Source organism: Ranitomeya imitator, chromosome 7 (genome assembly GCF_032444005.1).
Source record: "Ranitomeya imitator isolate aRanImi1 chromosome 7, aRanImi1.pri, whole genome shotgun sequence".
Classification (NCBI taxonomy): Eukaryota; Metazoa; Chordata; class Amphibia; order Anura; family Dendrobatidae; genus Ranitomeya; species Ranitomeya imitator.
In genome coordinates, this window is record NC_091288.1 from 6,475,277 (window position 1) to 6,490,156 (window position 14,880).

The 14,880-nt window shown below is 52.8% G+C and overlaps 1 protein-coding gene across 2 annotated transcripts in view; it reads right to left on the minus strand.

Moving 5' to 3' along the window:
* Positions 1-14,880, minus strand: part of PDIA5 (protein disulfide isomerase family A member 5) — a 60,555-nt gene that overhangs the window by 34,155 nt on the left and 11,520 nt on the right. For both annotated transcript variants that reach the window (XM_069732615.1, XM_069732616.1), the window contains exons 2-10: positions 10,440-10,566; positions 8,560-8,647; positions 8,014-8,097; positions 7,320-7,365; positions 6,965-7,118; positions 5,216-5,283; positions 4,407-4,498; positions 3,618-3,689; positions 372-508 (exon numbers count right to left, since the gene is read on the minus strand). In XM_069732615.1, the coding sequence (XP_069588716.1) occupies positions 372-508; positions 3,618-3,689; positions 4,407-4,498; positions 5,216-5,283; positions 6,965-7,118; positions 7,320-7,365; positions 8,014-8,097; positions 8,560-8,647; positions 10,440-10,566 (868 nt within the window). The remainder of the gene's footprint in view (positions 1-371; positions 509-3,617; positions 3,690-4,406; positions 4,499-5,215; positions 5,284-6,964; positions 7,119-7,319; positions 7,366-8,013; positions 8,098-8,559; positions 8,648-10,439; positions 10,567-14,880) is intronic.

Consider the following 14,880-nt stretch of genomic DNA (forward strand, 5'->3'; position numbering starts at 1 on the left):
GGAGCGTTTTACATGATGGAGCCGCAATCATGTCACAAAGTGATCTCCACTCACGGCAGAAAGAAAAAAAATTACCAAAAATTACCAAAATTGCTTTCTAACAAGTGGAGTAAAACTATGCGCCCCCCCTGCACACTGCCTTATTCCTGCATGTCCCCCCAAGAGATCAGCGGCTTCTGTCCTCACGCCGGAGAACAAGGAGGCGTCACTTCTGCACAGAAAAAGGACTGGAACTTATCTGATTTAATATACATGTTTGCGGGTTGTGCCGCTATAGCAGTATGTCTGGGCATCGCCACCGTTCAGGAGTCTGAGAAAGCAGGATGGCATCAGATGCACAATAAGAATGGTATTAACTGAATGAGACTTACAGGGGGCGTAGAACATGACGAGCACAGACGGGTGGTCCTGCACAAACTGATCGAAGTCAGCGTCGGTCAGGTGATGGACGGCGCTGTCCTGCTCCGACCACGGCACTTCTGGCTGTTCAGGCGCTGGAGCTTCAGGGCTGAAATAATAAGGGCAGCACTGCATGGGTTAATGAGGTACAGACTGGCATTACTGGCACCGCACAGTGCAAGGAGGACACAGGCGACGGCCATGGACACGAAAGGAAGGCAGCATCATGATAGGTGGCCACGAGAACCAGGAGATGGCCAGGTGTGCTTCTATGATCCTGATGGCTTCTTAAAAATGCTGCGCCTCGCACACCGGTTATGACGAGCAGAAGGAGTCAGCGACATCACGGCGGCCGCTGCGGGCAATCAGCGACGTCACGGCAGCTGCTGCGGGCAATCAGCAACGTCATGGTGGCCGTTGCGGGCAATCAGCGACGTCACGGCGGCCGTTGCGGGCTGTCAGTGAAGCCTGGCTCTTGTCAGATGAAGAACTCACAATCATCGTGTGGTTGGTGCTTGGCTCTGTGTCTACAGTTCTGTCATCAGCTCAACTAAGGAAACCGCAAACCACAGTATTGCGATGTGAGTGTGAGGTCGACAGCGAAAACAGCAATGCTATTGTAACCCATCAACTGCCAAGCCCTCCAGCCGGAGTGCCACTACCTGCAGCCGAGCCCTCCTACCAAGCCCTACCTCCAGGGTGCCCATACAGTACCTGAGGCCGAGCCCTTCTGCCAAGCCCTACCTCCAGGGTGCCCATACAGTACCTGAGGCTGAGCCCTCCTGCCAAGCCCTACCTCCGGGGTGCCCCTACAGTACCTGCTGCCGAGCCCTCCTGCCAAGCCCTACGTCCAGGTGCCCATACACTACCTGCTGCCAGCCCTCCCACCAAGCCCTACCTCCGGGGTGCCCCTACAGTACCTGCTGCCGAGCCCTAGAGCCAAGCCCTACCTCCAGGGTGCCCATACAGTACCTGCTGCCAAGCCCTACCTCCGGGGTGCCCCTACAGTACCTGCTGCCGAGCCCTAGAGCCAAGCCCTACCTCCGGGGTGCCCATACAGTACCTGCGGCCGAGCCCTACCTCCGGGGTGCCCATACAGTACCTCCTGCCAAGCCCTACCTCCAGGGTGCCCATACAGTACCTCCTGCCAAGCCCTACCTCCAGGGTGCCCATACAGTACCTGCTGCTGAGCCCTAGAGCCAAGCCCTACCTCGGGGTGCCCATACAGTACCTGCGGCCGAGCCCTACCTCCGGGGTGCCCATACAGTACCTCCTGCCAAGCCCTACCTCCAGGGTGCCCATACAGTACCTCCTGCCAAGCCCTACCTCCAGGGTGCCCATACAGTACCTCCTGCCAAGCCCTACCTCCGGGGTGCCCCTACAGTACCTGCTGCCGAGCCCTAGAGCCAAGCCCTACCTCTGGGGTGCCCATACAGTACCTGCGGCCGAGCCCTACCTCCAGGGTGCCCATACAGTACCTGCTGCCAAGCCCTACCTCCGGGGTGCCCCTACAGTACCTGCTGCCGAGCCCTAGAGCCAAGCCCTACCTCCGGGGTGCCCATACAGTACCTGCGGCCGAGCCCTACCTCCGGGGTGCCCATACAGTACCTCCTGCCAAGCCCTACCTCCAGGGTGCCCATACAGTACCTCCTGCCAAGCCCTACCTCCAGGGTGCCCATACAGTACCTGCTGCTGAGCCCTAGAGCCAAGCCCTACCTCGGGGTGCCCATACAGTACCTGCGGCCGAGCCCTACCTCCGGGGTGCCCATACAGTACCTCCTGCCAAGCCCTACCTCCAGGGTGCCCATACAGTACCTCCTGCCAAGCCCTACCTCCGGGGTGCCCATACAGTACCTCCTGCCAAGCCCTACCTCCGGGGTGCCCATACAGTACCTCCTGCCAAGCCCTACCTCCGGGGTGCCCATACAGTACCTCCTGCCAAGCCCTACCTCCGGGGTGCCCATACAGTACCTCCTGCCAAGCCCTACCTCCAGGGTGCCCATACAGTACCTCCTGCCAAGCCCTACCTCCGGGGTGCCCCTACAGTACCTGCTGCCGAGCCCTAGAGCCAAGCCCTACCTCCGGGGTGCCCATACAGTACCTGCGGCCGAGCCCTACCTCCGGGGTGCCCATACAGTACCTCCTGCCAAGCCCTACCTCCAGGGTGCCCATACAGTACCTCCTGCCAAGCCCTACCTCCGGGGTGCCCATACAGTACCTCCTGCCAAGCCCTACCTCCGGGGTGCCCATACAGTACCTCCTGCCAAGCCCTACCTCCGGGGTGCCCATACAGTACCTCCTGCCAAGCCCTACCTCCGGGGTGCCCATACAGTACCTCCTGCCAAGCCCTACCTCCGGGGTGCCCATACAGTACCTCCTGCCAAGCCCTACCTCCGGGGTGCCCATACAGTACCTCCTGCCAAGCCCTACCTCCGGGGTGCCCCTACAGTACCTGCTGCCGAGCCCTAGAGCCAAGCCCTACCTCCGGGGTGCCCATACAGTACCTGCGGCCGAGCCCTACCTCCGGGGTGCCCATACAGTACCTCCTGCCAAGCCCTACCTCCAGGGTGCCCATACAGTACCTCCTGCCAAGCCCTACCTCCGGGGTGCCCATACAGTACCTCCTGCCAAGCCCTACCTCCGGGGTGCCCATACAGTACCTCCTGCCAAGCCCTACCTCCGGGGTGCCCATACAGTACCTCCTGCCAAGCCCTACCTCCGGGGTGCCCATACAGTACCTCCTGCCAAGCCCTACCTCCGGGGTGTCCCTACAGTACCTCCTGCCAAGCCCTACCTCCGGGGTGTCCCTACAGTACCTGCTGCCGAGCCCTACCTCCGGGGTGCCCATACAGTACCTCCTGCCAAGCCCTACCTCCGGGGTGCCCATACAGTACCTCCTGCCAAGCCCTACCTCCGGGGTGCCCATACAGTACCTCCTGCCAAGCCCTACCTCCGGGGTGTCCCTACAGTACCTCCTGCCAAGCCCTACCTCCGGGGTGTCCCTACAGTACCTGCTGCCAAGCCCTACCTCCGGGGTGCCCATACAGTACCTCCTGCCAAGCCCTACCTCCGGGGTGCCCATACAGTACCTCCTGCCAAGCCCTACCTCCAGGGTGTCCCTACAGTACCTGCTGCCGAGCCCTACCTCCGGGGTGTCCCTAGCTGTGGCCGGCCCCTCTTTCCCCCGGGAACCTCATGACATTCATGTAACTACTCACTTTTTCAGCCAGTCGGCGATGTCTTTGGCTGTGGCTCCGTACTTTTCAAAATTAAACTTGTACTTTCCTTTTCTGAAAACAAATAAAAATTTACGAGTTAGTGAACGTTCCCACGATCAGTAAACGCTGCGGTTTTGACGTTGTGCATTTATGCAGCGTCCGACCCTCAGCGTCCAGATGTTTCGGCACAGTGGAGGGATTTCTAGAGATCCCATGTCCATTATACTACCAGCGCGAGGGCTATGACAGCAGGAGGGGTGCGAGGGCTATGTCGGGGGGGAGGGCTATGTCGGGGGGGGGGGCCGCAAGGGCTATGACAGCCAGGGGGCCACGAGGGCTATGACAGCTGGAGGGGTGCGAGGGCTATGTCGGGGGGGGGGGGAGGGCTATGTCGGGGGGGGGGCCGCAAGGGCTATGACAGCCAGGGGGCCACGAGGGCTATGACAGCTGGAGGGGTGCGAGGGCTATGTCGGGGGGGGGGAGGGCTATGTCGGGGGGGGGGGCCGCAAGGGCTATGACAGCCAGGGGGCCACGAGGGCTATGACAGCTGGAGGGGTGCGAGGGCTATGTCGGGGGGGGGGGAGGGCCGCAAGGGCTATGACAGCCGGGGGGCAAAGGCCACGTAGGCTATGACAGCCTGGGGGGGGGGGGGATGGGGGGGCACGAGGGCTATGACAGCCGGGATGGGGGGCTTTGGCTGCGAGGGCTATGACAGCCGGGGGCCACAAGGGTAGATCACTCCCCCACTGCAGGCGATTCTCACATTCACCAGATTTCAGCAGCACTTACTCGAAGTACAGCACGGTGGGGTAGCCCTTCACACTGAATTCTTCCTTCAGCCTCTCGAACTCTGGAGGGAAGACGTTCATCCCCGCTAAGACCTGCGGGAGGGAGATGATCACCTACATCAGATCTATCGTCTGCAGCGTCCTATCCGCCATCGCTCATCATCCCCTTCCTGTCACACTGACTCTGCCTTCATCTGCTGTGGGTCTGTTACAATGTATCAGTGCTGGTAATCCTGTGTATTAGAATATCTGATACAATGTATCACACCCATCGGCTGCTCGATGAGCCTCTGACTACAGGACGCCGGTGAGGAGGTCTGGAGTCCGGCACAGATTAAGACATCACAAGTTCATTCACTAAAGATTGGACAATTATTTGCATTTAGAAGAACCGCTCTTCCCTGAGCCAACAATCAGCTCCATCAGCGCAGACCTGGGTCACCGCTTTTCCTGTACTGCAGTTGATAGGACATGCTGGGACTTGTAGTCATATGTCAGTGCAGGGCCGCAGGCAGGCGCACCACCTTTACACATATAGTTCGGTGTGAACCCCCTGGTGTAATCCTATTACTTCTGGCAGAGATGGCGGTAGGAGATTATCGCTGCCTCTGGGGAGGACGGCGGCCGAGCTGTCAGGACCATTCACACTTGCTTCTCAGCACCTGTCCGGAGCGAGAGCCGCTACAGGCCGGGGGTAGCCCCACAGATGCCCGGCACTGACCGCTTCATATCATCAGTACAGTCCTGTGCGAGCATAGAACTATCCCCGCAACCAGTACGACACGGCCGCCTGCACTGCAGAGTACTCACATAGCTGCCCTTCAGATCGGAGGCCGCCTGCTGGTACGCCGGCATCAGCCGCTTACACACCCCGCACCCTGCGGGTAAGAGGAGCAACATGAAGATGGCAGAAAGAGGAGCAACATGAAGATAGCGAAAAGAGGAGAGGTGAGAAAAGAGGAGCAACATGAAGATAGCGAAAAGAGGAGAGACAAGAGAAGAGGAGCAACATGAAGATAGCAAAAAGAGAAGCAACATGAGGATGGCAAAAAGAGGAGCAACATGAAGGTAGCAAAAGAGGAGCAACATGAAGATGGCAGAAAGAGGAGAGGCGAGAAAAGAGGAGCAACATGAAGACAGCATAGAGGAGCAACATGAAGACGGCATGGAGGAGCAACATGAAGATAGCGAAAAGAGGAGAGGTGAGAAAAGAGGAGCAACATGAAGGTAGCAAAAGAGGAGCAACATGAAGATGGCAGAAAGAGGAGAGGCGAGAAAAGAGGAGCAACATGAAGACAGCATAGAGGAGCAACATGAAGACGGCATAGAGGAGCAACATGAAGATAGCGAAAAGAGGAGCAACATGAAGATAACGAAAAGAGGAGCAACATGAAGATAACGAAAAGAGGAGCAACATGAAGATAACGAAAAGAGGAGCAACATGAAGATAACGAAAAGAGGAGCAACATGAAGATAACGAAAAGAGGAGCAACATGAAGATAACGAAAAGAGGAGCAACATGAAGATAACGAAAAGAGGAGCAACATGAAGATAACGAAAAGAGGAGCAACATGAAGATAACGAAAAGAGGAGCAACATGAAGATAGCGAAAAGAGGAGAGGCGAGAGAAGAGGAGCAACATGAAGATGGCAAAAGAGGAGCAATATGAAGATAACGAAAAGAGGAGCAACATAAAAATGGCAAAAAGAGGAGCAACATGAAGATAGTGAAAAGAGGAGAGGCGAGAGAAGAGGAGCAACATGAAAATGGCAAGAGGACGAATCAAAATTGCTAGTTACTGGAAAAACTCCAAGTGCCCCTCACTGCCCGAGGTCGTATCACTGATCAACGAAAATTGCCTATCAGAAAAAATAATCGCCACATCTAATAATAATAATATAGCTCAATTTCATAAAAAATGGAACAATTGGTTATCTTTCCGTTTAAATATCGTTCTTAAATAACTTTGCAGATTCGCATATAGAGAATGTGATTGGATAGATATTGTAATGTCACCATTTCCCCGTCCTCTTCCCTTCCCTAATCCCCATAACGTTGTGTTAATCATTAAGAATTTAATGTTAATAAGATGTAATGCTCGACACAATTTGTAAATAAATAAAAATGTATGTTTCAAAGAAAATGGCAAGAGGACAGAGAAGAGTAGCAACATGAAGATGGTGAGAAGAGAGAAGAGGAGCAACATAAAAATGGCGAGAGGAGAGGAGATGAGAGAAAAAACGAGGAGGAGAAAAAAAAAAAGGAGAGGAGGGGAGAGAAAAGGGGATGGGAGAGAAGAGGAGAAGCAGACAGGAGAGAGAAGAGGAGAAGCAGACAGGAGAGAGAAGAGGAGAAACAGACAGGAGAGAGAAGAGGAGAAGCAGACAGGAGAGAGAAGAGGAGAAACAGACAGGAGAGAGAAGAGGAGAAGCAGACAGGAGAGAGAAGAGGAGAAGCAGACAGGAGAGAGAAGAGAGTCGGAGGACACAGAAGACACAGATTGCTGATCAGCGCTCCACACATCACACAGGGGACGGCAGCAGCTGACATATCACTCACACGGGGCGTAGAACATCACCAGCAGGGGGCGATCTTCCTTCTTCAGAAGCTTCCGGAAATCCTTCTCACTATCGATATGGACAATGTCTTTGGCGTCTGGATTCTCCTCCCACAGTGGAGCCCCCTCCGGATCTTTCAGAAAAGCCACCATGGACTGAAGGAAGGAGAAACATGATATAGAGGCGACTGATTGTCCGGAACGTCTGATAATCCAGCACAGAAATTCCCGGAAAGCCAGGTGACAGCCGCCAGTGCGCTGCCCACAGCCGGCAGTCTCGCCGCTCTCAGCAGTGATGTGGGACCGTCCCGTGGGAGATTTCTTATTGCTCAGACGCTGGGGGTCCCGGACACTTACCTTGTATGTGGCCGGTCTGTTGTACGCTGTATGGAACGTTCCGTCCCTACAAAGAAAATCCGCGTGTAAACTCTCGAGCTTTCCTCCGTGCTTTACACTACAGTTGCACTTGTTCAGCTTGGCTGATGTGTAAAAGAGCACAGAGATCTACTGGGAGAAGATGAGGGAGGGGGGATCCATAAGGAGAGGGGTCACAATCGGGGGACGGGGGGGTCACAGTCGGAGGACAGGGGGTCACAGTCGGAGGGTAGGGGGGGTCAGTCAGGGGGCCACAGTCGGGGGGTCACAGTCGGGGGACGGGGGGGGTCACAGTCGGGGGGGCAGGGGGTCACAGTCGGGGGGTCACAGTCGGAGGACAGGGGGTCACAGTCGGAGGGTAGGGGGGGGGGGTCAGTCAGGGGGCCACAGTCGGGGGGTCACAGTCGGAGGACAGGGGGTCAGTCGGGGGGCAGGGGGTCACAGTCGGGGGACGGGGTCACAGTCGGGGGACGGGGGGGGTCAGTCGGGGGGTCACAGTCGGGGGTCACTCGGGGGACGGGGGGGTCACAGTCGGGGGACGGGGGGTCACAGTCGGGGGACAGGGGGGTCACAGTCGGGGGACAGGGGGGTCACAGTCGGGGGACAGGGGGGGTCACAGTCGGGGGACAGGGGGGGTCACAGTCGGGGGACCGCACACAGGCCGCAGTGTACTGACTTGTAGTGCAGCAGCTCCACGCCGTCCGTCTTCGCACTGGGGTCCACTTTCATCTTCTTACACAGTTTCCTGCTCTCCGAGTCGCTGGAAATATCGAGAAGAAAAAGGTAAACGGTGCGAACACATCCCAAACCATCACAGATTGAGACCCCAGTCCCCACCAAAGCTGCAATCACACTATCACCTCCATGTATCAAAGAGTAACTTTGCTATAATTATGTTTAATTATTCTTTGTGTCATGTCCTAAAACACTAGTTACATCCAGAGCTGCATTCGATTGCTTTCAGACTGCAGTACCCTACATTCTCCTTCCAGGGGGCGCATGTTTTGCTGCGCTGCATCTCGACAGATGTAGCGTTTATATCAGGCGATACAGCAGGAAACACAATGTCCTGCAACCTGAAGGAAGGAAACCAGAAGGACTGAATGCAGCTCTGGATGTGATTGGAGTATAAGACATCATGTGACCTCAGATGCCCAAACACACACGGGGAGGGTTCCTTGATGCTGGCGGTAAATGCTGCAAACAACAGCCGGCATCTTACCCGCAGTCAATCCAGGATACAGTGGCTCTGCCCCGCACATCCTGCGCCACATCTGACAGCAACTTCAGCGGACGCTCAGCAGCTTGGGCTACAAAACCCAAGACAAGAAAAATTAATAATAAAGTTTATTGACCCGAGCACTCCAAGAAAAAGATGTCATTGTCAAGAGGTTGAGGTCAATAGGAGCAAAACGGTGTGTGGCTGAATAAATCTGTAAGTAGTGAGCTCCCCCTAGTGGTGATGAATGTATAAATCTGTATGTAGTGAGATCCCACTAGTGGTGACTGTATAAATCTGCATGTAGTGAGCTCCCCCTAGTGGTGACTGTATAAATCTGTATGTAGTGAGCTCCCACTAGTGGTGACTGTATAAATCTGCATGTAGTGCGCTCCCTCTAGTGGTGGCTGTATAAATCTGTATGTAGTGAGCTCCCTCTAGCGGTGACTGTATAAATCTGTATGTAGTGAGCTCCCCCTAGTGGTGACTGTATAAATCTGTATGTAGTGAGCTCCCTCTAGTGGTGACTGTATAAATCTGCATGTAGTGAGCTCCCACTAGTGGTGACTGTATAAATCTGTATGTAGTGAGCTCCCACTAGTGGTGACTGTATAAATCTGCATGTAGTGAGCTCCCTCTAGTGGTGGCTGTATAAATCTGTATGTAGTGAGCTCCCTCTAGTGGTGACTGTATAAATCTGTATGTAGTGAGCTCCCTCTAGTGGTGGCTGTATAAATCTGTATGTAGTGAGCTCCCTCTAGTGGTGACTGTATAAATCTGCATGTAGTGAGCTCCCCCTAGTGGTGACTGTATAAATCTGTATGTAGTGAGCTCCCTCTAGTGGTGACTGTATAAATCTGCATGTAGTGAGCTCCCACTAGTGGTGACTGTATAAATCTGTATGTAGTGAGCTCCCACTAGTGGTGACTGTATAAATCTGCATGTAGTGAGCTCCCACTAGTGGTGGCTGTATAATCTGTACGTAGTGAGCTCCCCCTAGTGGTGACTGCATAAATCTGCATGTAGTGAGCTCCCCCTAGTGGTGACTGTATAAATCTGTATGTAGTGAACTCACCCTAATGGTGACTGTATAAATCTGTATGTAGTGAGCTCCCTCTAGTGGTGACTGTATAAATCTGTATGTAGTGAGCTCCCTCTAGTGGTGACTGTATAAATCTGTATGTAGTGAGCTCCCTCTAGTGGTGACTGTATAAATCTGCATGTAGTGAGCTCCCCCTAGTGGTGACTGTATAAATCTGTATGTAGTGAGCTCCCTCTAGTGGTGACTGTATAAATCTGTATGTAGTGAGCTCCCTCTAGTGGTGGCTGTATAATCTGTATGTAGTGAGCTCCCCCTAGTGGTGACTGCATAAATCTGCATGTAGTGAGCTCCCCCTAGTGGTGACTGTATAAATCTGTATGTAGTGAGCTCCCACTAGTGGTGACTGTATAAATCTGTATGTAGTGAGCTCCCACTAGTGGTGACTGTATAAATCTGCATGTAGTGAGCTCCCTCTAGTGGTGGCTGTATAATCTGTATGTAGTGAGCTCCCCCTAGTGGTGACTGCATAAATCTGCATGTAGTGAGCTCCCCCTAGTGGTGACTGTATAAATCTGTATGTAGTGAACTCACCCTAATGGTGACTGTATAAATCTGTAGTGAGCTCCCCCTAGTGGTGACGGTATAAATCTGCATGTAGTGAGCTCCCCTAGTGGTGACTGTATAAATTTGCATGTAGTGAGCGCCCCGTAGTGGTGGTTGTATAAATCTACATCTTTACGTCTCTCTAACAGGGGTCTCCATTCTTGGGTTTTGCAGAGCTATTTGCATGCAGTTTTCGCTCCTGGTCCCCGGCACCCGCCAGTCCTCGCCCCTTCCTCACCTGACTTGGAGTACAGCACCAGCACGTTATTGCGCGTGCGCAGCAGCTTCTTGAAGTCCTTGTGATCGCTGATTTTTTCGATGAGCGGAGATATTTTTAAGGCCAGGAGGATGGAAGGGAAGACGATCTGTAAGAGGAGCGGGAAGCCATGAGACGCCTCGGCCAGTATAAAAGTCCTGGTGTCAGTCCTCACTGCAGCTCTAGCAGGTGATGGGACGGTGCGGAGCGCTGAGACAACGTAACAATGGTGCGCGCCATCAATGGGCCATAGGACAGCACCAGGAGCGCCCATATTCCCATCCACAACTACCCCAGCAGTCAGCACCATTCTGGTGAAAGTCCCAATTAAAGGGGATGTCTGGTCCAAATCGAGAAACCTACAGCCACTCAGTGACTTACGTATTCCCCGAGCACGCAGAGCGAGGACTCACAGGTGTCTGAGCCGGGACCGCAGGGTATGTATGCATTATACATACTGCGGGCCAGAACCTGACAAGTGGGCGCAGTCACACAGAGTGATCGATTTAGACTGGACAACCCTTTTAAGAGCTGAAATGTAAATATTGTGGATCACATAAAGATCTGCTTTCTTCACTTCATCCCTTCGAGTGCAACGCTTTCATATATTTATCTATACGGACTGGATCCCTACTGCTGACAATCGATCACTGTGAGTGATATACACACCGCGCCCAAAGTATCCTGCAGATTGCAGGTCAGGGCCATGTAATTTGGTGTTATTCCAATATCCTCAGTCTGTGTCTCAGGGTCTTTGGATCACTGACATTAATCGAAGACCCCTGTCATAATTAGTTGCCAGGTGCCAATTTAAAAGAAAACTCCATAAGAAGGACGTTCCACTTTATTAAGCAGCCGCAGGTCTCAAGGAAAATGGGAAAGCAAAAGGATCTCTGCTGCCAAAGAGCGTCACATAGTGCATTGCCTCGGAAAAGATATGAAAGCATTAAATATTTCACGGATACTTACCCTTGTGGCTGAAACAGAGCACAGACAGGATCGTGCAGCTAAAGGCATAATGAGGAAGGTTTGTGCAGATAAAGGCATAATGAAAAAGGTTCTGCCAGACACATTCATAGGATTAAGAGAGCAGCCGTTAAATTACAGAGAAGAAAACAGGTAATGAAGCTGCTGGAGCATCTGGAGTCCATGAACCTCAACGTTTAGGATCATCCAGATGCCGCAGTATTGGATAATCACGCTTTAAACAGCGCTCACAAGCAGAGATGGCTGCAGAGGCCCCGACATACATGAAGACTGATTGTACACCAGCCATGTTTACCGATGACGCCGTGTAACCCTGGGTGGTCCAGATGGGAGGAGCAGTGGATGGTTGTGGATGGCCACCATGTCACAACAAGGATGTGACGTCAGCAAGGATGTGGAGGAGTCATATTTTGGACTGGAATCATGGGGGGAGCGGGTAGCCCATTTAGGGTCCCTGAAGCTGTGAAAATGACCTTGAGAAGTATATAGAGTTTCTGCCGACCACATTCATCCATGTTACGAAGAGAAGAACTGCGCCGTCCGTAGGAACATCACCGTCATACTGACAATGTCCCATCTCATGCTGCAGAGAAGACCCGAGTCATTGGCTGCTACAGGCATAGAGGAGAGAGGCTCACGGTGGGGACACCACCCTCCCCTGACCTCATCCCCAGTGAACACCACCCTCCCCTGACCTCAGCCCTAGTGAACATCACCCTCCCCTGACCTCAGCCCTAGTGAGAGCCCCTGGAGGATCCTCAGCAGATCTATAAGGTGGGGGGTGATCACATCAGAACAGCAGCTCTGGGGGGCGTCTGACATCCGGAAAAGAAATACAAGAAGAAACTCTCCAGAGACTCCCAAGATCAATGGAGGCCAAATAGTGGAGGTGAAATCCCAGAAGGGTCCGGTGAGACGAGGACTCGGCCTGAGGAGGCTCCTGGTGTCAGTAATGCAGTGAGACGAGGACTCGGCCTGAGGAGGCTCCTGGTGTCAGTAATGCGGTGAGACGAGGACTCGGCCTGAGGAGGCTCCTGGTGTCAGTAATGCAGTAAGACGAGGACTCGGCCTGAGGAGGCTCCTGGTGTCAGTAATGCGGTGAGACGAGGACTCGGCCTGAGGAGGCTCCTGGTGTCAGTAATGCTGTGAGACGAGGACTCGGCCTGAGGAGGCTCCTGGTGTAAGTAATGCGGTGAGACGAGGACTCGGCCTGAGGAGGCTCCTGGTGTCAGTAATGCGGTGAGACGAGGACTCGGCCTGAGGAGGCTCCTGGTGTAAGTAATGCGGTGAGACGAGGACTCGGCCTGAGGAGGTTCCTGGTGTCAGTAATGCGGTGAGACGAGCACTCGGCCTGAGGAGGCTCCTGGTGTAAGTAATGCGGTGAGACGAGGACTCGGCCTGAGGAGGCTCCTGGTGTCAGTAATGCGGTGAGACAAGGACTCGGCCTGAGGAGGCTCCTGGTGTCAGTAATGTGGCAAGACGAGGACTCGGCCTGAGGAGGCTCCTGGTGTCAGTAATGCGGTAAGACGAGGACTCGGCCTGAGGAGGCTCCTGGTGTCAGTAATGCGGTAAGACGAGGACTCGGCCTGAGGAGGCTCCTGGTGTCAGTAATGCGGTGAGACGAGGACTCGGCCTGAGGAGGCTCCTGGTGTCAGTAATGCGGTGAGACGAGGACTCGGCCTGAGGAGGCTCCTGGTGTCAGTAATGCGGTGAGACGAGGACTCGGCCTGAGGAGGCTCCTGGTGTCAGTAATGCGGTGAGACGAGGACTCGGCCTGAGGAGGCTCCTGGTGTCAGTAATGCGGTGAGACGAGGACTCGGCCTGAGGAGGCTCCTGGTGTCAGTAATGCGGTGAGACGAGGACTCGGCCTGAGGAGGCTCCTGGTGTCAGTAATGCGGTGGGAAGGGGAAGTTGATAAAGCGGTGCATTTGACACGCAAAACGCGCATCGGGGTCTTTTTACACCTGGCCCAGGGTCCCTCTTTGCTCTGCCTTTGGTAAGTTTTGCCCTCTCTGTGATGTTTTTGTTTATTAACTTCATCTTATACTCTGCTTGAGCGGCGATCTTACCGTCCTAATTATAGAAAGTTTATGTAAAGTGCCAGTGCAGTACTAATGTTTACACGAACAGTTGCGACTATAGATCCCCTGGTTTTTCTGTCTCTATCCTGCTATTGTTCTACTATGTGTAATTTTTGATGGGTACATTGTCTATATATGAGGTTTGCTTTATTACGAATAAATTTTTTTTTGCTACTATTTATACCTGAGTGATCCCTTTTTCTCCTGTACTTATATTACATATAGTTTAATATCTGGGGGTTATATCAGTACTGGAGCGTTATAAGAGGGGCTGATATCAGTCACATATGGTGTAATGTCTGGGGGTTATATCAGTACTGGAGCGTTATAAGAGGCTGATATCAGTCACATATGATGTAATGTCTGGGGGTTATATCAGTACTAGAGCGTTATAAGAGGCTGATATCAGTCACATATGGTGTAATGTCTGGAGGTTATATCAGTACTGGAGCGTTATAAGAGAGGCTGATATCAGTCACATATGATGTAATGTCTGGGGTTATATCAGTACTGGAGCGTTATAAGAGGGGCTGATATCAGTCATATATGGTGTAATGTCTGGGGTTATATTAGTACTGGAGCGTTATAAGAGAGGCTGATATCAGTCACATATGATGTAATGTCTGGAGGTTATATCAGTGCTGGAGCGTTATAAGAGGGGCTGATATCAGTCACATATGGTGTAATGTCTGGGGGTTATATCAGTACTGGAGCGTTATAAGAGGGGCTGATATCAGTCATATATGGTGTAATGTCTGGAGGTTATATCAGTACTGGAGCGTTATAAGAGGGGCTGATATCAGTCACATATGGTGTAATGTCTGGAGGTTATATCAGTACTGGAGCGTTATAAGAGGGGCTGATATCAGTCACATATGGTGTAATGTCTGGGGGTTATATCAGTACTGGAGCGTTATAAGAGGGGCTGATATCAGTCACATATGGTGTAATGTCTGGAGGTTATATCAGTGCTGGAGCGTTATAAGAGGGGCTGATATCAGTCACATATGGTGTAATGTCTGGGGTTATATCAGTACTGGAGCGTTATAAGAGGGGCTGATATCAGTCACATATGGTGTAATGTCTGGGGGTTATATCAGTACTGGAGCGTTATAAGAGGGGCTGATATCAGTCACATATGGTGTAATGTCTGGGGGTTATATCAGTACTGGAGCGTTATAAGAGGCTGATATCAGTCACATATGGTGTAATGTCTGGGGGTTATATCAGTACTGGAGCATTATAAGAGGGGCTGATATCAGTCACATATGGTGTAATGTCTGGAGGTTATATCAGTACTGGAGCGTTATAAGAGGCTGATATCAGTCACATATGGTGTAATGTCTGGGGGTTAT